This window comes from Miscanthus floridulus, chromosome 13, assembly GCF_019320115.1.
Source record: "Miscanthus floridulus cultivar M001 chromosome 13, ASM1932011v1, whole genome shotgun sequence".
Classification (NCBI taxonomy): domain Eukaryota; kingdom Viridiplantae; phylum Streptophyta; class Magnoliopsida; order Poales; family Poaceae; genus Miscanthus; species Miscanthus floridulus.
In genome coordinates, this window is record NC_089592.1 from 84,525,625 (window position 1) to 84,551,928 (window position 26,304).

Here is a 26,304-nt window from a genome sequence, read left to right on the forward strand (position 1 = left end):
TCTTTGCCGAGGGCCAGACAACACACGGCAGCAATAATTCTTTGCCGAGGGCTAAGCCCTCGGTAAGGGCCGGCCTCGGCAACACCGCCTGACACGACATCCATTCCTTGCCGTCAATCTTGTCGAGGACATCACCGTTAGGCCCTTGGCAAAGACTTTTTAACCGTTTTTGAAAATTTTCTTTTAAAAAATCCTTTGCCGAGTACCTCTGGCCCAGCACTCGGCAAAGACAGTCTTTGCCGAGTGCCAAGCTGGCACTCGGCAAATTTTTAATTTTTTTTTGTTTTTTGACCCCAAATTTTTTGTTGGGCCCGCCTACATTGTTTACAACTTCATGTTCAAATTTGGTGCTTTTTCTAGTTTTTTTTATATTTGGTTGATTAATTTGATTATGTTGAATTTTTATATAATTCAAATTTGAACTGCAAGTGCATGAAATATTGTAATCTAGTGCTTCAAAAAATATTATTCTGGTATTTGGTGTATGTTGAGTCTCTATCCACGAACTCACATCAAATTTCGCGCATCTTCTTCACGTAACATGACGAGCCACTTGTCAGAAAAGTGTTTTAAAAATTATATAAAGTCCATACGAAGTTCGAAATATCACGAAACTTGTCGAGGTGTCATGTTATCGCATGTGTAGGCTGTGGGTAAAACATTGAGAATGTTTCGAGGCAAGTTGCGACGTCAGATGCCATAAACCCAGACATCGATCATGTGGAGATGTCTGGGTTTATGCATCTGACGTCGCAACTTGCTCGAAACATTCTCAATTTTTTACCACAGCCTACACATGCGATAACATGACACCTCGACAAGTTTCGTGATTTTCGGACTTCGTATGGACTTTATATAATTTTAAACACTTTTCTGGCAAGTGGCTCGTCATGTTACGTGAAGAAGATACGCGAAATTTGATGCGAGTTCGTGGATAGAGACTCAACATACACCAAATACCATGAATAACATTTTTCGAAGCACTAGTTTATACTATTCATTGCCACTTGCAGTTCAAATTTGAATTATATATAAAAATTCAACATAATCAAATTTAATCAACCACATATAAAAAAACTAGAAAAAAACATCAAATCTTGAACATGAAGTTGTAAACAATGTAGGCGGGACCAACAAAAAAATTTGGGGTCAAAAAAACAAAAAAAATTAAAAATTTGCCGAGTGCCAGCTTGGCACTCGGCAAAGACTGTCTTTGCCCAGTGCTGGGCCCGAGGTACTCGGCAAAGGATTTTTTAAAAGAAAATTTTCAAAAACGGTTAAAAAGTCTTTGCCAAGGGTCTAACGGTTGTGCCCTCGGCAAAGATTGACGGCAGGGGATGGATGTCAGTGTCAGGCGATGTTGCCGAGGGCCGGCCCTTTACCGAGGGCTTAGCCCTCGGCAAAGAATTATTGCTGCCGTGTGCTTGTCTGGCCCTCGGCAAAGAGATTTACCGAGGGCTGTTCTTTGCCGAGGGCCAGGCCCTCGACTAAAGACTCTTTGCCGAGTGCCCGAGCATTTTCTCTCGGCAAATCCTCAGACCCTCGACAAAGATGCTCTGTCCTGATAGTGCACCATCCCGTCCACGCCCGACAAGCCGTCCAGGAAGCCCATGTGGCAGGGCGTCGTCCTCGCCTACATCGTCGTCGCCATCTGCTACCTCCCCGTGGCGTTCATCGGCTACTATGTCTTGGGCAATGCCGTTGACGACAACATCCTCATCACACTTGAGAAGCCATGCTGGCTCATCGCCATGGCAAACATCTTCGTCATGGTCCACGTCATCGGCAGCTACCAGGTCCGACGATAGCTAGGTCCCTGCTGGCCCGTCGTCGATCACCTATAATCTCATATGTATTATTGCATTGATTCATTGATTGATGACATTTCTGATCGAGATACATCTATAATAGATCTACGCCATGCCCGTGTTCGACATGCTCGAGACGTACCTAGTGAAGAAACTCCGGTTCAGGCCAGGTCTGCCTCTCCGTTTGATAGCGCGCTCACTCTATGTTGGTAAGTACTTATGTATCCAATGCATTTATTATTTGATCTGATTACATGCATAGTCTAGTGTCTAAGAAAACCTATCAATTGACGTATTATAGTGTGTTGTTCATCATTTATTTGTTGCTCCATGCATCTTGTGTTGTACGTGCAGTGTTCACAGCTCGATCTGGTTGGCATCGCCGTGCCGTTCTTCGGGGGGTTGCTGGGGTTCTTTGGTGGTTTCGCATTTGCACCGACAACCTACTATGTGAGAGATCCTTGACAATTTTTCTTTCAATTATGAGATCTTTGTATGTATTATGTATTATAGTAGCAATGCAAGTTGTTGATGTACTACTAATTTGACTGAACCGACGCTACTACAATTGAACAGCTTCCCTGCATCCTGTGGCTCAAGATTAAGAAGCCAAAGACGTTTAGCCTCTCCTGGTTCATCAACTGGGTGAGTCATTACTTATTTCATAATATTTTTTTCTTCTTCTTTTACCTGTATTTACATATATGATTCATGCCTGCAATTTGGGAAATCATCGATGTTTGCTAATAAATAAATGATATGTCTTTGACCTGCAGTTTTGTATCATAGTTGGCGTTCACCTGACGGTGTTTGCACCCATTGGTGGCCTCCGTTCGATCATCGTCAACGCCTCCACCTACAAGTTCTTCTCGTGATCGATTATTCCATTCATCGCCCACGACTTTAGTTATTAGCTAGCTAGATAAACATGAGCAAGTAGCTAGGCTTAATCGATCTACTTATCTGTGTCGTCAAAAAGGCTAGCTAGGATATATATATATATATATATATATATATATATATATATATATATATATATATATATATATATATATGATGTGTGTGTTTGGATATGTATGGATGATGGCGTAGCGCGTGCCTCTCGCCCCCTCCCATCACGCACCGGTGCTAGTGGTGCTCGCTCCGCCCATCGTGCACGCCGCCCGCTCGGACAACCCAAGCCCGATGCTGGTGGCGCTGGTGCTCGCGCGCGCCACTGGTGCTAGATGCTAGTGGTGCTCGCGCGCTGCAACTCACCGTCGGCTTCCACCTCGACGGACGGAATTGACGGCATAGGCGCTTTTCATCCCCTATGTTGCAAATATATGTTTCAAGTGTTTCAGACGTTTCAGAGGTATATCACAGTTGTTTCGTATGGACGTTGCAAATATAGATCGGGGAGATCGGGATGTTGCAAATGTTTCAGAGACATGTTGCAAGAGTTTGTTCAAAATATTTCATCTGTTCCAGACGTATGTTCCAAGCGTTTTGATCTACAAGTTGTATATGCTTCACACATATATTGCAACAGTATGTTTCAAATGTTTCATCTGTTCAAGTCTTTTGTTGCAGCAAGTTTTCATGTTGTAAGTTTGTAAGTGTTTTATCTGGATATTGCATATGTTTTTACACATACGGTATTTTCTAATTCCTTTGCTCCTTTATAGTATAGATATGTTGCAAGTGTATGTTCCAGATGTTTTATCTGTTTTAGACGTATATTACATTCAAGTGTTTATGTTGCACTTGTTTCATGTTGTTCGGAGAGTTAAGGGGTGCGGGGGAGTGATGGTGGCATGTCACGGGCGCTGAGGAATGGGGCGCGGTGAGCCGATGGCCGGCAGACGTGATGCACGACGCGTTTGGGGGCCTACGGCCGGGGGCACGATAGGGTGGGGTGCGCCTGCGGGACGGGACAAACGGATGGGGGCGGGGTGCCTGGATGGGGCGGGTCGAATCGAGGCGAACGGGGCGGATTGTGAACGAGTCGTACGGATGCTACGCCAGCGCGATGCGTATGCAGGCAAGGCGAATTAGCGGATGGGGGACAGGCTGTGCAGGACGTGCGCTGAAAACAGCCGTCTGACGGAATCCTATCCCATCAGACAGTCCGGGCGCCAGCACGTCCCATAATTTGGAACAAATGGAGTATAATGCCGCTCAAATATAGCAACTCACAATGCAAGCGGGCAGTTTTCTAATCGTTACACCTGCATTGCAGTCACACACCATTCTAATCCTCTGACTGCACATTTTGTTCATCATCATTCATCCCTCATTCACTCATCAGGCCAGGCCCGGTGAAAAGAGACGAGAGTAGCTCGCCCTACTCCCCCTTGCATGCATGGTTCCTTCCTCATTCGTCGATGCATGCATGCACCTGGCCAGGGCCGGTGACAGTAAGAACCTAGAGGTGCCTGCGTGCTAGATCTGCTCCATCTATAGGCGTCGGTAGCTGTAGCTGGTGGAGCGTCAACCTCACGTGATACACCTGATGGAGCAATATATATGTATTGAACCCAACCTCAGCAGCTGCCAAACGCCCAGAGACCACATCATCCTCCACCAATCCACCGGCCACCTGGCACATTCGCCGCCATGGCTGATACAACACCTCAACTGTTCCAGACCCAACCAAGCGGCGGCGGTTCCGAGAAAGGAGGCGACGACAGCAGCAGCGTTTTCTTATCCACCCTTCCTACGAGGGAAGGGTGGTGGGCCGCGCCGCTCTTCTGTCTGCACGGCTGCTGGCTCACGGCGCGACTCGCTAGGAGCGTCGAGCTCATGCAAGCTGAGATCAAGCCGCGCCCCGACGACGTCCTCCTCGCCACGTTCCCCAAGTCCGGCACCACCTGGCTCAAGGCTCTCGCCTTCGCGCTCATCAACCACTCCCGCCATCCGGTCATCATCACCGGCGCCGGAGATGACCACCACCACCCGCTGCTTAGCAGCAACCCTCACGACCTCGTGCCATTCCTCGAGCTGCCTGACCGGACCGTCCGTCCGGTCGCGGAGCTCGAGGCGGTCCCTTCCCCGAGGCTCCTGTGCACGCATCTCCCGCCCGCGCTGCTGCCGCCGGGCATGTTGATGACGAGCTCCCGCGACGTCTACATGTGCCGAGAGCCCAAGCACTACCGGAGACGACTTCTTTGCCGAGTGTCCCATACTTTGCCGAGTGCTTTTTATCGAGCGCTCGGTAAAGAGGCTATTTGCCGAGTGCCAGAGAGAAAGCACTCGGCAAACAACTGACACTCGACAAAGAGGTGGTTTGCCGAGTGCCGAGCACTCGGCAAACAATAACACTCGGCAAAGACCAGGTTTGCCGAGTGTCGGGCACTCGACAAACCAGAACACTCAGCAAAGGGCCACCGCCGTTAACGACCGGCAGCCGCCGTTAACCCTTTGCCGAGTGTCTTCTCTTGACACTCGACAAAGCGGTGATTTGTCGAGTGTCATTATTTGACACTCGGCAAACTATATTTTTTTCACTTTTGACCTCTAAACTTTTTCTGCAGTCCTCATACAGTACCTGGTACTCCATGTTCCAATGTGACACATTTCTCGGACTTTTTCTATATTTCTTTAATTTATTTCATTTAATTGAATTTTCTTGGATAATTCAAATTATAACTGCTAGTCATTCGAATAATGAAAAAAATGAATGGAAAAATGATATTCATGTTATTTAGTATAATGTGAGGCCGTATCCATGAACAGACCACCAATTTCGAACATCTTGTTCACGAAACATGACCACGAACTTGTGATCGAGTTGTTTTTAAATTCTATAAAAAGCAAACGAAGTTCGAAAATCATGAAACTTGTCAAGATGTCATGATATCATATGTGGAGGCTGTGATAAAAATTTGAGAAGGTTTCGCGTAAGTTGTCACGTACGATGTTTGCAAACCGAAGAATCTCCGAAGAAGTTTCATGATTTCGTGAAGAGGCCGACGAGGTGGTAAGCATCGTACGTGACGAACTTACGCGAAACCTCCTCAATTTTTTATCACAACCTCCACATATGATATCATGACATCTTGACAAGTTTCAAGATTTTCGGTCTTCGTTTGCTTTTTATAGAATTTAAAAACAACTTGACCGCAAGTTCGTGGTTATGTTTCGTGAACAAGATGTTCGAAATTGGTGGTCTGTTCCTGGATACGGTCTCACATTATACTAAATAACATGAATATCATTTTCCCATTCATTTTTTCATTATTCGAATGACTAGCTGTTATAATTTGAATTATCCAAGAAAATTCAATTAAATGAAATAAATTAAAGAAATATAGAAAAAGTCCGAGAAATGTGCCACATTGAAACATGGAGTACCAGGTATTGTATGAGCACTATAGAAAAAGTTTGGGGGCAGGAAAAAAAATAAAAACGGTTTGTCGAGTGTTTGCATTTAGCGCTCGGCAAAGGAGCCTCTTTGTCGAGTGCCAGGATGGCTGGCACTCGACAAAGAATTTAAAAAAAAGTTAAAAATACCCCTCTTTGCTGAGTGCCAGGCCGGGTGGCACTCGATAAAGAATTTAAGAAAATTAAAAAATACTTTGCCGAGTGCCAGATCGTGGGCACTCGGCAAAGAATTTTTTTAAAAAACCCCCTCTTTGCCGAACGCCAGGCCTGGTGCACTCGGCAGAGAATTAAAAAAATTAAAAAATACTTTGCTGAGTGCCAGATCGGGGGCACTCGGCAAAGGGGGATTTAACCCCGGCGGCCCAGTCGGCCCGCACACACCGCACACACGCACGCTGACCGCACCAGCACCGCCGCGCCGCCCTGCATCCACGCCCGCGCCACGCCATCGGAGGAGGAGGAGAAAGAGAGGAGGAGGAGAGGAAGAGAGGAGGAAGAAGGAGAAAGAGAAGAAGGAGGAAGGAGGAAGGAGAAAGAAGGAGGAGGAGGAGGAGGTGCCCCGACCACCATTGCCACATCCCCGACGCTTCCCTAGCCATCGCCTTGTCCATCGGCGCCCTGGCCCCTTCACCACCGCCGCCCTACGACGCCCACTAGGTATGCCCTACCGCCGTCGTCGTCGTCATAGTATTACTAGTAGTTGCGGTAGTAGTAGTGGTAGAGTAGCAGTGGTGGTAGTCATAGGAGTGGTTGTGACATTGTTATATATATGTGGTTGGATATAATCTTGTGCATGTTGGCCATCGTGCTGTTGGTTTTCTTGCAGGTTTTGGAAACCCCACCGTGCAGGGGAGGTGCTGCCGAAATTTTGTATTGATAGTATTATATTTCTTTTTTTGCAAAGAAGAGCCCATTGGAGCGGAGCCGAAGTACCTCGGCGACCCCGATCGCCTTCCTCGCCACTGCAGGTCTGCCTGCACCGCGTCGCCTCGCCACTGCACCGACCCATCACGGCCTCGCTAGCCTGACTCCACCGCCACCCTAGGTATAACCCCTCTTTCCATATCATGGTCGTAGATCATGTAACCCAATTAGGCGTCTCCCGTTCGAAAGAGATACGGTTGGAAATATGCAGATATTTCCATATATAAAACCGTATCTGTTTCGAATTGTCCACGTTTTTTGGACAGCCCGTGGATGCATACGTGGGGTTAGTTTCCATGGTCTGCTCCGATCCGAGACAGAGTTTCGACATCATCTCCCTGTTGTTCTCCGGATACACACTCTCTGGCAGGACGTGTATTTGGAGAACAGCGGGGTGGTGCTTGCCGAAATTCTGTCTCTGATAGGAGTAGAGCATGAAAACTAACCTCATCTACGGATCCTCGCGTGGGATTAGGACCTATCCTCACCTATTAGATAGTAGGAATGTCGTGTAGATGGAATTGATGTTTATATTACTCGCCCCTACATATGTTAGAGGATGGAGGACCATGAGTGGATGTACATGGGCCGCGCAAGTCAGGGTTAGGTCACCAATGAATGGATCAAAAAGACCGATGCTTTCTTGGAATGGGCATTTGGCGTGGCTGCTAAAGGAGCGAGTAAAATTTGCTGTCCCTGTAGCAAATGTGCAAACAACAAAAGACAAACGAAAAGGTCATGGGGGAACATGATGTAGAAAGGCCCGATCTTCCAAAAGGTATGACAGCGTCGATTGGTGGAGACTCGATGTTCACGATGTAGGCTTCGAACCTGTAACACCCCAGGTGTTTGCCTTCCACATTTGCACTTGCATTTCATGGACATGAGCATCATTCATTCATTCACAAGCTTATATCACATGAAACATGTCTTTGAAACATTGCAACGTATCGTTATGTTTCTTGTGTGTTGTTTCCTTTATGAAATGTAAAGTGTGCAACACTTAAGTGCAACATGTGCCACTCACTTAGTGAAACAAAGTTAGTTAGTACTATGCAACAAGATTAGGAAACAAGTGAAACATGACTATGAAACAGTTGTAACATTTAATGTGTTTTTCATTGTTTCAGTACATACCTTGCTTGACTCTTGTATGACCAATGTATGGTGTGGCTAAAAACTCTTGTAAGTGACTAATTTACATATAGAATGTCTTTTGGAACATTGTTCATGTTGATCACTTTGACTAATTAGGTTCCCAAGTCATGGTTTGACCAAATTTGACCCCCCGAACCCTTTTGTTTGACTGTTTAAAAAGTGTGGCTTAGGATGTTTGCATGTCTGAGCAACCTAAAACAAAGTTGTAGCAAATTTTATAAGGAACAAACTTTGTTTAGAAGTCAAGTCATGAAAATGTGCACAACATGTTAAAAAAGGACCCACAAGTCAGTTTTGGGGTTGTATTTGACACTTAGAAATTTTCTAAGTATAAGGGTTGGATTTTAGTTTCATGTACCCAACTTATTCACCTTGTAGCTCCCAAATCAAGCCGATTTAGCTCGTACTCCAATTGGCAAACTTGTAGTACTCACTTGGATCTCGAACTTTGTCATTTACACCATGAGCTGGATCATCACGGTTTAGGAGTAAATCAGTGTTAAACTTCGCCTGTCAGTCGGAATGGACGAACTCTGAAACGCGAGCTTCAGACCGATCATGGCCGACCAAGGTTAGAGGATGGCCGCCGCGTGGCCGCCACGCGCCTGGCTTGGCCTGACCACGCCGCGTGCTGGCCGGCTTGAAGTGGCGAACGCCCTGCTGCCCTCCGCACGCGCTCTGCCTCCCCCTTCACTTCTTCTGCTCACCAGAAGCGCCGAAGCGGAGCCACCGCCCACCATTGTCCCGCCGAGCAGCTCCGCCGATGCATAGAGCGCTCGCCATCGCCTTCTACCTCGCTCCAGCTAGCTGGAAGCTTTGCATTGCTTAGCTCCATCATCTCCACCGACTTGTAGCGTCAAATCGACCTTAGGTGAGGAACCTTGGCCTGTTTCCGACGCCGTAGCCATGGCCAGACCTCACCGGTGTTACGATTCGTCGTGGCCAGAGCATCACCGCACCACTCCTTCCCTAGCCTTCGTTCCGTCTTCTCTAGCACGCGTAGTGGCTCTAGCGATGATGTTACCGGTGAAGCCAGTCTGGCCTAGCCAGAACATGGCCGCACACCGTCGCGCCATGGTCGCCACCGGTGACCTCCCGTGGCCACGCTCGAGCACTTCACCTCAGCCTATAGCGGTAGCATAGATAGGTCCGCCGTGATCCCAGGAGGCCTACGAGCACCTTAACAGGGCATTGGGCGCCGTACTTCGCCAGAGCTCTGCCATGCGCCATGGCCGAGGCGTCGTGCGCCATGGCCGACGTACCTAGGGTTCGGTAGAGGTTGCGTGTAGGACATGGCTAGATGCGGTTCGTCGAGGCGAGCACACCGGTGCCATCGCTTTCGCCGGAGGAGCCGCTGTCGGCGAGTTTCGCCGTGTGCCGCACCGTCGTCGTGCCTCCCCTGTTTCGCTGTCGCTGACTGGTGGGGTCGGCTGACACCCGGGTCCCACACGGCAGTGGCTGTTTGAGTCATAAGCTAGTTCAAAAATTCCAGTTTGAATGTTGATTTGAGATTTTTGTATCTTCAAATGTGTAGATCTAAATACTGTGATTCAAATTTTGTTAGACTCACAATGAGGTCTAGTATTTAAGAAAAATATGTCTTGAGCACTTTATGTAGAAATTTTGGATGAATTAAAGAGGAACTTGAAAAGTGTTTTTGAATGCATGCAAACTTGTTTAAATCATAACTTGAGTTTCTGTGATCCAAAAATTGTGAAATTTTGTGGGTAAGTTAGTATTGCTTAGTAGAAGCTCTGGTTAAAATTTGAGGGTCATTGCATGTGTAGTTTTTGAGTTATATATTTTCCTTTTATCATTTATGGATACTTGTGTGAATTTTTGTAAATTATCTAGGAATCCTATGGCCATGAAACTTGGAAGGTAGTATCTTGGTACCTTAAGGATGCTAGGAAAAATGTGAAATCTGTTGCTGGACACTTTTCACTAAGGTTTCCTAATTATGCCATTTTAAGCCTTTCTGCCTTACCCATTTTGTGTAGGCTGTTATACTTACTAAAATGGTGTGAAATTGTTATGGTAGTCTACTTAGGGCATGTAGTGTCTACTGTAATTTTTGTAGATTTAATGGTGTAGTTTTCATATATATTTATTATTTGCTCTAATTAATTAAATAAATTAAGAAAGGTATTAGAGGAAATGTTTTGGTGATGAACACCCTACTTTATGGTGTCCTTGTGATATGTGTGACATGTGAGTAGATTTAGTTTTGTCCAATTATATGTTTACATCTTAAGTTATTAATTATTCGTTTGCATTATGTCCCTCTGGACAGATCTGGGGACTTTAGAAAGTTCCCCATGATATTTTGGTTTTCTATGAATGTGATGAATACAAGAGTTGTAGATAATTTATGTATCTAGCTCCTGTCAAAATTTGAGGGCATTTGGCCTAGTAGTTTAGAAACTACAGCTGTTTAAAGTTAGGTTCCAGTTTTTGCTTCTTCTCTGCCTTGTGAGGATAGAGTTCTGTTGATTGATGAATTCGACCTGATAAAAGTTTGAATCATGCTTTCAGGTCTAAAATGAATTGTAGATAATTTCATAAGCTTTCCAGATTGTCTTGTTGCATGTCATTTGGATTTATAAATCTCCAGTTATGGCTAGTTTACTGTACCGCTATATAGTCTCCATTTTGTTGAAATACAAATGCTTGAGTGTATGCTTGTGCAATGTTCTCGTTGATTGTTTAGGGGTTAGCCTAACTTGAGAATATGCTTAGGTGCAGGTCCTAGGTCATTAACTGAAGATGAGCAATTATACATTAGGTTGTATAAACTTGGTAAGTAAAGTGATTTGAATAGGGCTTAAGTTGGAATATGCAAACTACAACGAACATGCGCATTCCCCGAGCATCCCTGACATTCGTTCATGTGCATCCATGATATTTATCTTGCGCATTCATGCAATAGGTGTGCCGGAGGGAGTGACGTTGCTAGAGTTCGAGGGAGCCAACCAGGAGGAGGAGCCCGAGGTGCAGGAAGCCGACGAAGCAGCCGCCACGGAGGAGTTGCTCGAGTGCCCTGACCACCAGCCTTCCTCGTTCCTGAAAGGCAAGCCCCAGAGGATATTAAGCCTCCCATGCTTTTACAAATACATTGAGTATCTTTTATTCGTTGATGATGCATTAAGTATAGGAATTGGTTGGAACCAATTGCTGCATTATATATCCTTCCTTGTCCAGATATCGCACTGGAATCCTATTTAAGTTCAGGACGGGTTAAATGCTTAGCCATGCTTAGTGCGGTAGAAGTCAGGTGATTTCCTATCACCTGCGAGCTTTAGGATGAGGTGGATCACGGTTGGCTATATTTGCTATCGTGGAAAAGAACCATGTGAATAATGAATTGAGACCGGGCGGGGTCTTGTGTAGGTTTGGACATAGTGACTCCATCTGAGTCGTTTAAGGACCGATATGCTGTACGTCCTCATGTCATGTTGAACGCAGCCTAACACTTAGCTGGCCGGATAAGTCATTCCGACCACGAAGCCTAGTAGCTCGGTTCAAGCTGGGGACGCGAGCAGGGGTCCGCAATCTGAATGGAAGTAAGGATGTGCAGGGAACTATTGGCGTAAGCCCAAGGGCGGGTTAAGTCACCGAGCACTCATGGCAGAGTGGTTCTCTGATTTTGCGGCACTGTTCGGACTCGCGACTTCTGAATTGTACCAACGGTGACTTGTTGCGACCCTGACGGGGGAAGCAGGGTTTGTGTTTAGGAATACCCCTCCAGCTAGATAGGAATCGATTCGAATCGTCGTCTCTCCCGGATAGTGAGAACTTAACTGAGCAGTGGCAACGTAGATTCAATTAATTTAACGATATGGTTAAATGGATGACGATGATAAGGTTGCCACAATGAATACCTGATATGGTTATTAATGTTTGCACCCTAATAAAATGATTGCTTAGTACAGGTGCTAATATAGATGACATGTTAATGGCTAAAAAGTCACTGCTAGTCAGGTTAAGAGTTGATCATATTACTTATGCTTTTCTACAAAAAGAAAGTGTCAGCCAGCTCCACTACATTAAGCTATGCATAATCCTTGGTGTCATTTGTTTGGTTTTCGATGGGTAAGTCTAGCTGAGTACATTCCCGTACTCAGGGTTTATTTCCTCTTGTTGTAGATGACCTTCTATATCAGGGATTCTATAAGTATTGTCTCCACCCGGCGGGTGATGAAGACTAGATCATAGGCATGATCTCCATTCTCTTATCTGAATGCTTTTGCGGGCCGTGATCAGCAAACCAGTATGTGTATTTGAACTCGGTGTGTGAGTTAAACTATTTGCTTCCGCATGTTTACAAGACTTGTTTTGTAATAACAATGACTCTGTGATGATGTAATCTATTTGTGAATGTCTGTGAAATGTTGTAACGTACGATATGTTATGTTGAATTACTATGATCTTGGTTGTATGCAAGTTGGTTTGAAATCCTTCGGGATTTCGGTTGACTACCGGGTTTATATGGGCTCAAGTTCGAGAATTTGATCATTTCGGCGATTGTTTTTGTACTTGTGTTCTTATAAATTGGTCCATTCTGTGACAGAACCAATACTAATTTGGACCCCCGCAACCGTTACACCACTGCTCCATTGGTTATCAACCACGCGAACGCGATTGACCTCGCCAAGAAGGCTTTCCTACAAGCGAATCAAGAACACAAGCAAGAACGGGATGAACGCAATCTAAAATTGTAAATAAATATGAGGCTTACGAAAATAAGGAGTTGAAGTCTTTATTCGAAAGGACTAATCGCCACAAGCGAAAAAGATCAAGAACTGGGGCCCTGGTTCACAGCAAGCAGCCTTGGCGGCACAGTTGCAGCAAAACGATGTCTGTTTTATGAGGAAATCAAGAATTAAACAAAACCCAAACCCTCAGGAGAGCGACGGCTACTATTTATAGAGTCTTGGGCGTCACCCCCCTGGACGCGCCCCTAATGGGCCCAAACACGATACATGGTCCAACGGACCAAAAGACAGTGTCGAGCACCCTGGTAGATTCTGGATGCTAACTTGTTTCGACGATTCCCATTGATTCCGAAGGTCTTTTGACGTGAAACCAATTGGGTTGGCTTCCTTATCCAATTAGCTTTCCATCCATATGTGGATCATCGAAAACGGAGTCCGGATACGTCCTGGGTGACCAATTTATGACTAGACTGGTCCTGGAACCCGAGACAGACTCGAACTTGAGTTGCTTTGGGCCTCCACCTCGGGGACTCGAACCGAATTAGCCTCGGACCTCCTTTTTGACTTGGACACCCTCGCTGATCTCCTTGGTCTCCATATGGTTCTCCAAGCATGGTCATATGTATGGAGGTCATGTCCTCATCATCCTCCCTTTCTTGATGAAAAGCCGTCCTCGGCGTCGATTTTGCTTGAAGTCGATCCTGCACAACATGAGGACAAACGAGGTTTCCAAAATAATAGGAATGGACAATGTTGTGAGAAAGAATATGACCACATGTCCAGGTTTGTAGCATGTCTTATCCTACAGACATGTAGTCTGCTCAATTGAAATACACACGATCTTTGCCAATACTATCCTGCAAACGATTAGTACTAACAAGAAATATATGCTCCCTTTCTTTGGATTCCACTTGTGTTCGAAAAGCAAAATTAGAGGAATATGGCATAACAACAGTGTTGATTTTACTATCCTCTAGTTGATCATTAATTTGTACAACAAAAGGAGAATTCGGATTAGTACAAATGTAAACTCGTTGTATCAAATATTGCCCTTGGTTGTTATATTTACTAAAAACATGATATATATGTCTAGAGAACCATGGCAAATCAGCATATGCATAAAGTTTCTCCTCTAAAGAACTAAAATTAAACGGAACATCAAATTCAATGTAATCCAAAGTATTTAAAGAAGACAACAATTTCAGTTCATCAACTTCACTAGCATTATGAATAACAAGTCTATTTTCAGCACAAGTGCTCGATTTCAGCACACATATATCATGATCATTCTTCAATGATTGCATAGGTATAACATAAATATCATCATGCAAGTCATCTTCATCACAAAAAACATCAAGCAAATCATCTTGTGACAAAGGTAAATCAAGCGAAGGCTCTACTAAAATTTGCTCTATCATAGCATGATTGGTGAAAAAAATCAGCACATCAAGAGAACTCTCACCTTCCATGAGTTTAGCATCGTGGCCATTACCTTTGCTCTCATGTTCAGCAGGCGTAATAGTTGATGGTTCTGAATTTTCACATGAGGCTATGAGCATCTCCTTTTCTGTCACGTCATCCTCAGCTCTTTTGCACATTGTCCTGCAAAAGGTTAGGCATAGTAGGAGGAATAATAAGAGATTGATCTAGTTGATGCACCTCATCATTTGAATTAATTACAAGAGATGGATTAACAAATTTTTCTCTCATAAGATGTTTCATATCATTCCAAGTTTGAGGTTTATCAGAAGGATCTAAAGACTCCCATCAAGATAAAGCAGAATGTCAGCAAAACACTAGCTGCATTTTTTACCTTCCTCCTTGGACACATAAAGCGAGTAGCAAATATGTTATCGATGGCAATTTCCCACTCCATGTACACATCAGCACCTATACCATCATAAGTCGGTGGATACGAATAACCTGTCATTGTTAGAAGAGAGCAAAAGACAACACAAAAGTATTATCCCTATCAACGACTTAGGTTGTGGACAAGAAAAAAAACAAGGCACTCAACTCTCAAGCGTCTTACCACGGTCTTACAAGTGTTCTTACCAAAGCAACAGGTGGTGTAATCGGTCGGTGACTGTGATACCATTGTAGCTTGAGTGTAACAGTTGCAAGGCGAACCTGTATTTGGTTAGAAGAAAGTGGGAGCTTGGACAGGCACAATATAGTAGCAAGGAATAGCAATAATTTAATTCAGAAATTGCAAGATTGAAAAGTAGTCCCAAGCTAGTCTATGTCGCTGGCCCAAACTAGGCCCTGAACCTAGTTCAAGCAAGCAATACAATACAACTCAACACAAGGACTCAAAAGGATGCAAGCACTTCAGAACTTTTTTTCACTTTCTTTTTCTTTCCTTCTTTATTTTTTTCTCTCTTTTTTAGGTGCGACTTTTTTTCCTTCTTTTGGTTTTTGCACCTCTTTGCCTTTTTCTTTGTTTTATGTTTTTTTATCTCACAAAAGTGCCGCACATAAGAGATTAGACTTTAGATATTTCCACTATGGAAGAAAAATACTTAACCGAGGAAGCCAGTAGAAGGAATTGCTAGACAAAACAAACTCAATCACGCAACCCACTCCTGTGACTATTTCAGATCCAAAGAAAAACTGGAGATCAATCTGATGCAAGCCACACTAGGAAACAAGACTTGACACTAGACCAAGAACAAGATCAGAACACAACGAACACTAAGACGCAGCGAGGGATGACAATTCAATAAAGCAAACTAAAATTAAAAAAAATTGCAAAGGCACAACGGGGCTATAGGACTAGAGATATGTGATAGTGTATATTTTTTTGGCTTTTTGTGGACTATAGGTAAAACAAAAACAGTAGCAATCTAAAGCGGAAAACAAAGTTATACCTAACGGGCAACAAGGGCTCTGATACCACTTGATGTAGAAAGGCCCGATCTTCCGAAAGGTATGACAGCGTCGATTGGTGGAGACTCGACGTTCACGATGTAGGCTTTAAACCAAGACTGATTCGGACCCCCACAACCGTTACACCACTGCTCCGTTGGTTATCAACCACGCGAACGCGGTTGACCTCGCCAAGAAGGCTTTCTGCAAGCGAATCGAGAACACAAGCAAGAACGGAATGAACGCAATCTGAAATTGTAAATAAATATGAGGCTTATGAAAATAAAAAGGAGTTCAAGTCTTTATTCGAAAGGACTAATCGCCACAAGCGAACAAGATCAAGAACTAGGGCCTTGGTTCACAACAAGCAGCCTTGGCGACACAGTTGCAGCAAAACAATGTCTGTTTCACGAGGAAATCAAGAATTAAACAAAACCCAAACCCTCAGGAGAGCGACGGCTACTATTTATAGAGTCTTGGGCGTCACCCCCCTGGACGCACCCCTAATGGGCCCAAACACGATACACGGTCCAACGGACCAAAAGACGGTGTCGAGCACCCTGGTAGATTCTGGATGCTGACTTATTTCGACGATTCCTATTGATTCCAAAGGTCTTTTGATGTGAAACCAATTGGGTTGGCTTCCTTATCCAATTAGCTTTCCATCCATATGTGGATCATCGAAAATGGAGTCCGGATGCGTCCTGGGTGACCAATTTATGACAGACTGGTCCTGGAACCTGAGACAGACTCGAACTTGAGTTGCTTTGGGCCTCCACCTCGGGGACTCGAACCGAATTAGCCTCGGACCTCCTTTTTTACTTGGACACCCTCTCTGATCTCCTTGGTCTCCATATGGTTCTCCAAGCATGGTCATATGTATGGAGGTCATGTCCTCATCAGAACATCTTTGGAAGAATGGATTTACGGCAGACTATACCCGGTGGGTCTACCATGGTGAAGCCAATCGTATGAGAGAGGAGGTGGTGATACCACACATTGAGGATTATGATGCTGATGCCGGGGTAGCAGACATGTTAAATGACTATCACGAGGCTGTTGATGCAAAAGTGGATCTGCAAACACAAAGGGCTAATACCCGAATCGATATCCAAGGCGTGCCAGTCGATTTGACCTGTTAATCGACAAGGATGAAGATACGAGCACTTTGGTCCTGACAACAGCGATACGCCCGGAAGTCACGGCCAAGAGGTACTCACACGGAACTCGAGGATCGCCGAAGGTCGCACTGAAGCGATGCAGCTCGCCGAATCAATGAGAACTCGTAAAGAGAAAATAATGCAAATTGACGAAGTCACCGAAAAGTAGGTAGATGCAAATGGGAGTAAAAATTGGTTTTGATATTGATTGATATATCTAATTACATTGCCTCTCACTCCATATTTATACCCTGATCTAAAGAGACACAACCAAACACAACTAGGACACCAAGCCCATATCTAAGGAAACACGTGACTCTTACATGAATCATACTCTAACAAATATAGAAAAGGAAATCAACTCCTATCTATTTCCCTGTCCACCTTAATTACGATGGAAATCTCACCGTCCTCCTTCCCATCGGCATACCCCCTATTTCATCGGCAGTAGTCCTCAAGTCTTCCTTCATCAGCATACTCCTTGTTTCATTGGCAGTAGTCCTCAAGTCTTCCTTCATCGGCATACTCCCTGTTTCATCGGCAGTAGTCTTCAAGCCTCCCTTCATCGGCATCGACAATGACACCTTCAACCTCATTGGCAACGCCCGAGTCTAAATCAACCTCTCCATCGACCATCACCAGCTATCGGCAACCATCTTTACAAGTTGGCTTTCATCGGCTATCAAGTATACAGTAACTTTCCCCTTGCCGATTAGTCCACTCCGATCATTTTGACACGTGCAAAAAACGGTGTCAACACATGCCCCCCAATTTCGGAGTATAAAACCATTAATGCTCCGAAATTTACTCCAGATTACCGTAACTCATTCTCCAAGCCAAAACCTGATCTGTTATCAAATCCAATCAAATCTAATCCTGATTCACGCACTTCAGTAAATATCGCACAATCGCCAACCACTCTTGCCTTGATTATGGTTAAGATACCGAAACAATAACCCATCGGCAAGATCTTAACATGATAATGCTGTCATTTTCAGAATTAAAATATCCTGTACCGATATCTCTTCCAAGTCATGATTACTTGCCATCAACCCATCTGTACAATCCCCTGATTATCGTGCAAACAGTTACCATATCCATCTGAACCACTTCGACCTACATGCGCGCGGCATAGAGATAAGTCCAAAATACCCCTACTCCAAGCGGCTTATAAATAGATTCCTCTGGAACACTCGTCTTCTACCCTCAGACTCCAATCTTTGACATTTTCTCTTTCCGGCGGCGACTCCGACGAACCACTGCACGACCTCAACCAACAAGAACCCTTCTCCAGCGTTACCTCAAGTCTCCGGCTCGTGCCCTCATCTTCCTCAAGATAATGGCAATCAACTTCGACGTCCCCGTGGTTCGCTCCACTTCCATTACCTTTACTTTGATTCCCCTAGTTTTTGCAAATCCATACAGTTGGTGATTTCTTTCTTTTGTTCTCCGGATCCTTCAAACTTAGGAACTGCGCAACAAATTAGTTATTCCAACCGATCAGCCACATGTCCAATGCCTAGGACCAATAGGCAACCCAGATCCAACCGATCTGATTAATGCAGAGGTTAACAGAATCCCCTTTAGAGCCCAAAATTTCTCTCTGAATTTATGGAAAGACACATTTCGATCTTGGCCCAAAACCACCAAAGGGTGGAAAGATTGGTACTTGAGGGTTAATAGATCGATGCAAGTATACTAGGCAGAACGGAAGTTAGACCAATGCATTAGGTTATCTATTGCCGATATGCAGAAGAATGAATCGATGATGATTGCAGCTGCTTACTTCTGGTCAGACACAATAAACACTTTTATGTTTGGACATGGCCCAGCTACTCCTACACTTGCCGATGTCCACATGCTCACTGGCTTGGATATTTCAACTGCCGATGAAGGCTCCATTTATGGTAGAAAATCTGAATATAGGGTGAATACCCGCAACATCGGCGGTTGGACGGGATACATTCAAGAATACTAGAAGACTGGGACACTTAACCAGAGGGAACATGCCACATTCTTGAATATGTGGTTAGAAAAATTTATCTTCTGTGGTCGATCAGTAGGACCAACCAACGCCTTCCTCCCCACAGCTGAACTTTTGGCTAATGGTGTAAGGTTTCCTCTTGGCCGATACCTTCTGAGCTCCACTTATCATCTTCTTCATCAAGTGTCTCAGAAACTTTTGCTTGGCGAACCCATCGGCAACCTAGGAGGCCCGTGGTGGTTTATCAACATGTGGCTGAATGCCCATATGCACAAACGTCTGCAATGGGACTTTTTTGCCCAACAATTCCCACGAGAAATTACTGAAGACCATGTGCTTGGGGATGATGAATCAGCAACACGCTCACCCCTCAATTTTGGTGAAGCCATAATTGTCCTTCCTAGAACAGAGGCCAATGAAGACCAGATCGACAGATTCTTCCAGAGCCTCTACAATGGTCTTTCTCGTGATCATAGGGCCTGGGTACCTTATATTGACGAAGAAAACAGATTCCCCCTTCTTTTCAACTTTGCCGATGACACTCTGAATCAGGATAAGGAACTCATGATGGCCATCATTACTCCCAGGGTAATCCCAGTAAATACATTTGGTAGCGGGAAAAACACCAGCATTACGTATGAATTTTACAACCCATCGGTAGTATCCCGTCAATTGGCTTTTGGGCAACTGCCAATCAAACTTTGCTTTGCCGATGTGATCAAACCCAGGGAAACAATTACCTGCGGAACAGATTGGAACAAGGTAGTACAACTCTCCCCCGATGCCGATACTACAGATGTTGATATATCCACCTGGACGCCAGTATCTTTCATCATCGAGTCATATAAGCAATGGTGGCGAGAGTGGAAGGAACAACTGTTTGCAACATCTGTTCACACATATCGGCACATGATCGACCCTGAATACGCCATTCCCGATGACGCAGTAAGTTCCTTTTAGCTCCCTTCCGCTTTTCCTTTCATATATCGGTAACTAACTCTCTCGTGATAGGTTAACAACCCAGCACCAACTATGAGCAAAAGTGGGAAACCCTTCGATCTTCGGCCTGTTTCCCCGATATCACCGATCGGCTACAACGCTCCCACCTTAGCCGCTTTGACTCACCAGAAGATCCGTACCAAGACCATCACCTCCAAGTCCAAATTGGCTATAGCCAGGGCCACTCCATCGGCTGCTGCTACAACCTTGGTCAAGGCATTCAAGGTAACAACCTTGTTTATTTCTACCCATGCCGATCACAAACTATATTAACATTAATCACCAGGGGGTAAGAGCTGCTGCTGGATCGTCATCGGCAATTCCTCCAATATCAAGCACCACTTCTTTTGACGAACCTTCAGAGGTATCTTCTTAACTTTACATTTTATCTGTTAAATATCATACCTTACACTTGTTTTGTAGCAACAATTGGGTACATCGGCAAGCGTACCAGATGTCCAAGCTTCACAATCAATAAGTGCCGATGCCCTCTAGCCAATCGTTGCTGATGCCCAAGCAAAGCACAAAGCTTTAATAGATGCTGAAGCACAGCCAAAACGACAAAGGTCCATGCCGATCCCTACATCTGCCCCAATGTCATCGGTCGTCATACCTCAAGAGCCAACCACCGATGAAGTCATAGAGTATATCCCATCGGCAAGCTCAACTGATCCCCCACACGACATACTCCAGGTTGCTTCCTCTAGTCAAGCACAGGAAATCGCCTTGAAATAGGTAAACCGATTAACCTAGCTGATTTACAATACTCATACTTATCCTTAACTGACCTCCTTTCCTTTTCCTTAGGAACAAGACTCCCCAAATAGCCTATTCTCCTTCGCTATTGACGTCTCTGATGATGATGGAGAGGAAACAAGTTCTTCCCTTGCACTAGGAACAATATCGGCAGAAACTAAGTCCAGGTTGGAAGCTCTACTGAACTTGCTACAGCAGGATACCACCCAACTGGTAGATGACTCGGACCCCGCAAAGGCAATTTTCAAAACAATCCGTGGCCAGGTCCCTGCCGATGTTGAAGAAGTACTCTTCCCAGCAGCCCATTTAGAGAGTCGCCAACTACAATATCAACAAGCTGCTCAACGTATTGCCGATAGAGCAGCTCAGGCTCAACTCAAAGAAGAGATGCTACAACTGAAACAAATTGCCGATGAGAAGCACAAGGGCATCGGCAACTTGCAGACTTCGGGTGCTAAACTTAAGCAGAAAATCTTGGATTTATCAGCAAGGAAGATGGCTCTATTGGCTGAATTGAAGGAAGTCGATGCAGCCTTAACTCATGCTCAACAAAAAGAAAGCCAGCTACCCAATGCCATCAAAGCCCTTCAGCAAGAAAGAGATATCCAGGCTCGCAAAGCTTTGGCCATGAAGAAAAAACTCAAGCCTATGGAGGGTACTGCCGATGACGATATCAAAGAAATGGAGGAAGCCGAGCAGATTCGCCTGCGTGCGATATTAGCTATCCAATCCTTGTTGAACTTGTAATCTTGTTTATTGTATCAGCACTTTATGAGACATTGACATCCTTGCATAATTCTAGCCGATAGGACTGTTATCGGCACTTATACTTTTATGCATCCATCTAGATACTAGGGTAATATTTCTTTAAATATTTTCCATTTAATGCTCTAGGAAACACAACCCCTTCGAGGGTTTCTAGAATATATGCGTTACCAGGAATAGACTGATTTATCCGATATGGACCTTCCCAATTAGGAGACCACTTTCCAAACTTTGAACTTTTAGTCCCAATCGGTAAAACCAATTTCCAGACCAGATCTCCATCGGCAAACTCCTTTATCTTCACCTTCTTGTCATACCATCTGGCTACTCTTTTCTTATTTTCTTTGATGCTAACTAAAGCCCTTAACCGATGACCCGCCACATCTTCCAACTCATCCTTCATAAGGGTATTATAATCATCGGCTGTCAGCTGATTTTGAGAACGTATTCGCCTAGAGCCAATTTTAATTTCCCAAGGCAATACTGCATCGTGTCCATATACTAACTGATAAGGCGTTACTTTGGTTGCACCATGACATCACATCCGATATGACCACAAGGCTTCATTTAATACTGTATGCCACCTCCTAGGATTTTCTTCAATTTTGCGCTTAATGAGTTTGATGATCCCTTTGTTAGAAGCCTCAGCTTGACCATTAGCTTGAGCATAATATGGAGAAGAATTTAAAACTTTAATTCCCATACCTACAGCAAACTCATCAAATTCTCCTGATATAAACATAGTGCCCTGATCGGTAGTGATAGTCTGAGGAATACCAAATCGGTAGACAATATGCTCTTTCACAAAATCAATCATATTAACCAATGTCACCTTTTTTAAAGGAATTGCCTCAACCCATTTTGTGAAATAATCGGTAGCAACCAGAATAAATTTATGTCCTTTACTCGATGGTAGATAAATCTGACCAATGAGATCAATAGCCCATCCCCGGAACGGCCATGGTTTGATTATAGGGTTCATAGCCGATGCAGGCGCTCTTTGAATATTACCAAACTTTTGACACCCCTGACATCCTTTAAAATATTTAAAACAATCTTCAAGAATAGTCAGCCAATAGTACCCATTCCTTCTGATCATCCACTTCATCTTGAAAGCCGATTGATGCGCCCCACACACTCCTTCATGAATTTCACCCATCAAGCTTTTCGATTCATCACTGCTAACACATCTAAGTAAAACTCCATCTATAGTTCGATAATATAATTCATCATCGAGGAGCACATACTTAGTAGCTTGGAACCTTATACGTCTCTCAACCTTTCTATATGGATCCTTTAAATAATCAACAACCTCCTTCCTCTAGTCATCGGTATCAACTGCCGATGTTAGCACTTCCTGAATAGGCTGATACCCTGAAGCATGCTGAGCTAGTCGATTAGCTTCCTCATTATGCAACCGAGAGATATGTTCAAGATGAAAATCTCTAAATCCTTTCAACAATTGCAAACATCTTTCATAATACGAAATCAAAGCTTCACTTCGGCATTCATAAATTCCAGTCAATTGATTTATAACTAGCATAGAATCACCAAAGATTTCAACAGCATCGGCACGTATCTCCTTCAGTAATTCTAACCCTTTTATCAAGGCTTGGTATTCAGCCTGATTGTTTGTCGATGTAGCAACAATCGGCAATGAAAACTCATACTTCCTTCCTTGAGGTGAAATCAACACAATGTCGATACCTGCTCCTTCACCGCATGTGGAACCATCGAAGAAAAGTGTCCAAGGGGCAATCTCCAGAGAGTCCACTGTATTACAATGCTGAGTAACGAAATCAGCCATAACTTGCCCCTTAACTGCCTTGGTCGATTCGTAACGTAGTTCAAATTCTGATAATGCTAAAATCCACTTGTCGATTCTACCACTTAATATCGGCATTGACAGCATGTACTTGACTACGTCGTCTTTGCATATGACCGTACATTCGGCAGATAACAAATAATGTCTCAATTTGACACAAGAAAAGTATAAACATAGACATAATTTTTTGACGGCCGAATACCTTGTCTCAGCATCCACTAATCTTCTGCTCAGATAATAAATAACATGTTCTTTCCCTTCAAATTCTTGAATAAGAGCTGAACCAATGACAGTATCATCAGCTGACAAATACAACCTGAAAGGCTTTCCGTGTTGAGGTGGAACTAGCACTGGAGGATTTGTTAAATATTTCTTAATTTCATCGAGGGCTAACTGCTGCTCAGCTCCCCAGACAAATTTCGATCAAAGATTGCAATTTAGTCTTATTGGTAAGAGCAACCACCTTGTTAATTGCATCAATAGACTTCCTACTGATTTCGATGCCCCGCTGATGCACCATAAAACCCAAGAATTGACCTGCCGATACACCAAATGCACATTTATTAGGATTCATCTTCAATCCATGCTTCCTTGTACACTCCAGTATCTTTCATAGATCGGCTAGATGTTTTGTGATATCTTCAGACTTAATCACCACATCATCAATGTAGATCTCTACTAATGTGCTGATGTATTCATGAAAAATAAAGTTCATAGCTCTCTGATAAGTAGCACCGGCATTTTTCAAATCAAATGTCATAACTATCCACTCAAACAACCCCACATGTCCTGGACATCTGAAAGTAGTCTTGGGAATATCTTCTTCAGCCATGAATATTTGATTGTAGCCTGCATTACCATCCATGAAGCTGATAATTTGATGTCCGGCTGCAGCATCAATCAACAAATCAGCAATCAGCATTGGATAGCCATCCATCGGTGTGGCTTTATTGAGATTCCTGAAATCAATACAAACATGAAGCTTTCCATTCTTCTTATAAACAGGAACCACATTAGAGATCCACTCTGCATATCGACACTGCCGAATAAACTTTGCCTCAATTAATTTAGTTATTTCAGCCTTAATATCAGGAAGTATATTAGGGTTGCATCAGCGCACTGGCTGCTGATGTGGCCGAAATCCAGATTTGATAGGTAACCGATGTTCAACTACCGATCGGTCTAACCCAGGCATCTCAGTATAATCCCTAAGCAAAACAATCTTTATACTCTTTTAACACATCAATTATTTGCTGCTTACACTTAGGAATCTAACTTAGCACTAATAAAAGTAGGTCTTGGCCTATCGCCATCACCGATATCTACTTCTACTAAATCATCTGCCGATGTGAACCCTTGACCTAATTTTCCATTATCGGCAAACCTATCCATTAAAACTCTTCTTCAGAACCGACTGCTTGGATCGGTGGAATTTCATAATCAGCAACTCTAAGGAACTCTTTTTCCCAAGCTTCTCCTGATATGCATTTAGTTCGCTCATAAGTATCTGACTTTGCCGATGCGATGATATAAGAAGAATCACCAGGGACAACCTCAATCTTATCCCCAATCCACTGTACGAGGCATTGATGCATTGTAGAAGGAACACAACAATTAGCATGAATCCAATCCCTCCCTAGAAGCAGATTATATGCACCCTTGCCGTTAATAACAAAGAACGTCGTCGGCAAGGTTTTGCTGCCGATGGTCAATTCAATGCATACTGCCCCTTTAGCCGGTGACACATTGCCTTCAAAATCTTTAGCATCATATCGGTTTTGGTCAAGTCTTGATCTCCCTTACCAAGTTTTCGATACATCACATAAGGCATAATATTAATCGCAGCCCCTCCATCAATAAGTACCTTAGACACAGGCTACCCATCAACTCTGCCCTTCACAAACAAAGCCTTAAGATGCTGTCTCTCGTCATCGGTAGGTTTCTCAAAAACAGCCATCATTGGATCTAGTGTCAACTGAGCTACTTGATCAGAGAGAATAACTTCTTCCTCATTATCAGATAGTGCCAAAAATTCCATCGACAACATGAATACCATATTAACATCTGCCGATGGACCCTTATTTTTGTGTTTTACCTGCCACTGCTGATGATCGGACCTCTCATTGGAGGAATTTTCCTCTTGGTATAAATCCTCCTGACGCTCACGTTGCATCCTCCTTCTCTGTGTCTTTGTTAGACCCTCCGGGCACCATCGAGGAAACTTGGTTTTCCAAACCAGCTGATAACAGGTCCTAGTCGATTCTACACGGCGTATATTAGGGTCCCTGTAGAATATTTCCTCATCGGGAACTCTTGCATTTGCCATTTCCGCAAGCTCCTCTTGATTCCTTGGAAAATATCCAGCGCGTTTACCAAGCCTTTCATGTACACTAAGTCTGCCCCCCAGCCGATCATGCACTGATGCTCTGCTTCTGATCGGCTCATTGATAAATAAACCCTGATTGCCAGGTTGAAATCTTCTTTCTGACCGATTGACCCCATAATAACCATTGCACTCAGGGCAATTTTCAACAGTTGGCAATTTAAGTACCTTCTTCCCAGCAATGGATAAAAAACGGGCACCTCCAATGATCTTTATGCCGATGCCATTCTTCCCGACGTCTTTCTTCTTGCTGTTGTTGATATCGATCATTACGCTGACGCCAACCCTCCTGCTGCCTTCGATGAGTAATCACAATGCCAGGTTCGAGGAGGTTTTTTGGAACTACTGCTTTCTCCCAGCAAACCCTTACTTTTTGCATCATCGGTAGTTATCCGATGTTGGGGATCCACTGATGCATTTTTCTCAGCAGCCTCGGACGTCAATACCTTGGTCTTCCCTTTGGCCTCCAACATATTTGCTGGAAAAGGGTGTTGATCAATTTTCATCGGCCTTTGGGCATTGGAAGTACCAAACTTAATTCTCCCAGATTCAATAGCCGATTGTAACTGTTGCCTGAACACCTTGCACTCATTT

At 44.1% G+C, this 26,304-nt stretch overlaps 2 protein-coding genes across 2 annotated transcripts in view; both read left to right on the forward strand.

Annotated features, from left to right (window-relative positions):
- The window catches only part of LOC136500193 (lysine histidine transporter 2-like), a 42,133-nt gene extending 39,450 nt beyond the window's left edge, over positions 1–2,683 (forward strand). Inside the window, exons 3-7 of the mRNA XM_066495570.1 lie at positions 1,569–1,796; positions 1,912–2,013; positions 2,163–2,258; positions 2,385–2,453; positions 2,585–2,683. Coding sequence (XP_066351667.1) covers positions 1,569–1,796; positions 1,912–2,013; positions 2,163–2,258; positions 2,385–2,453; positions 2,585–2,683 — 594 coding nt within the window. The remainder of the gene's footprint in view (positions 1–1,568; positions 1,797–1,911; positions 2,014–2,162; positions 2,259–2,384; positions 2,454–2,584) is intronic.
- A 1,723-nt stretch (positions 2,684–4,406) lies between these two features.
- The window catches only part of LOC136498864 (cytosolic sulfotransferase 5-like), a 28,779-nt gene continuing 6,881 nt past the window's right edge, over positions 4,407–26,304 (forward strand). The window contains exons 1-4 of the mRNA XM_066494580.1: positions 4,407–4,935; positions 5,635–5,654; positions 14,684–14,709; positions 15,900–15,909. Coding sequence (XP_066350677.1) covers positions 4,407–4,935; positions 5,635–5,654; positions 14,684–14,709; positions 15,900–15,909 — 585 coding nt within the window. The remainder of the gene's footprint in view (positions 4,936–5,634; positions 5,655–14,683; positions 14,710–15,899; positions 15,910–26,304) is intronic.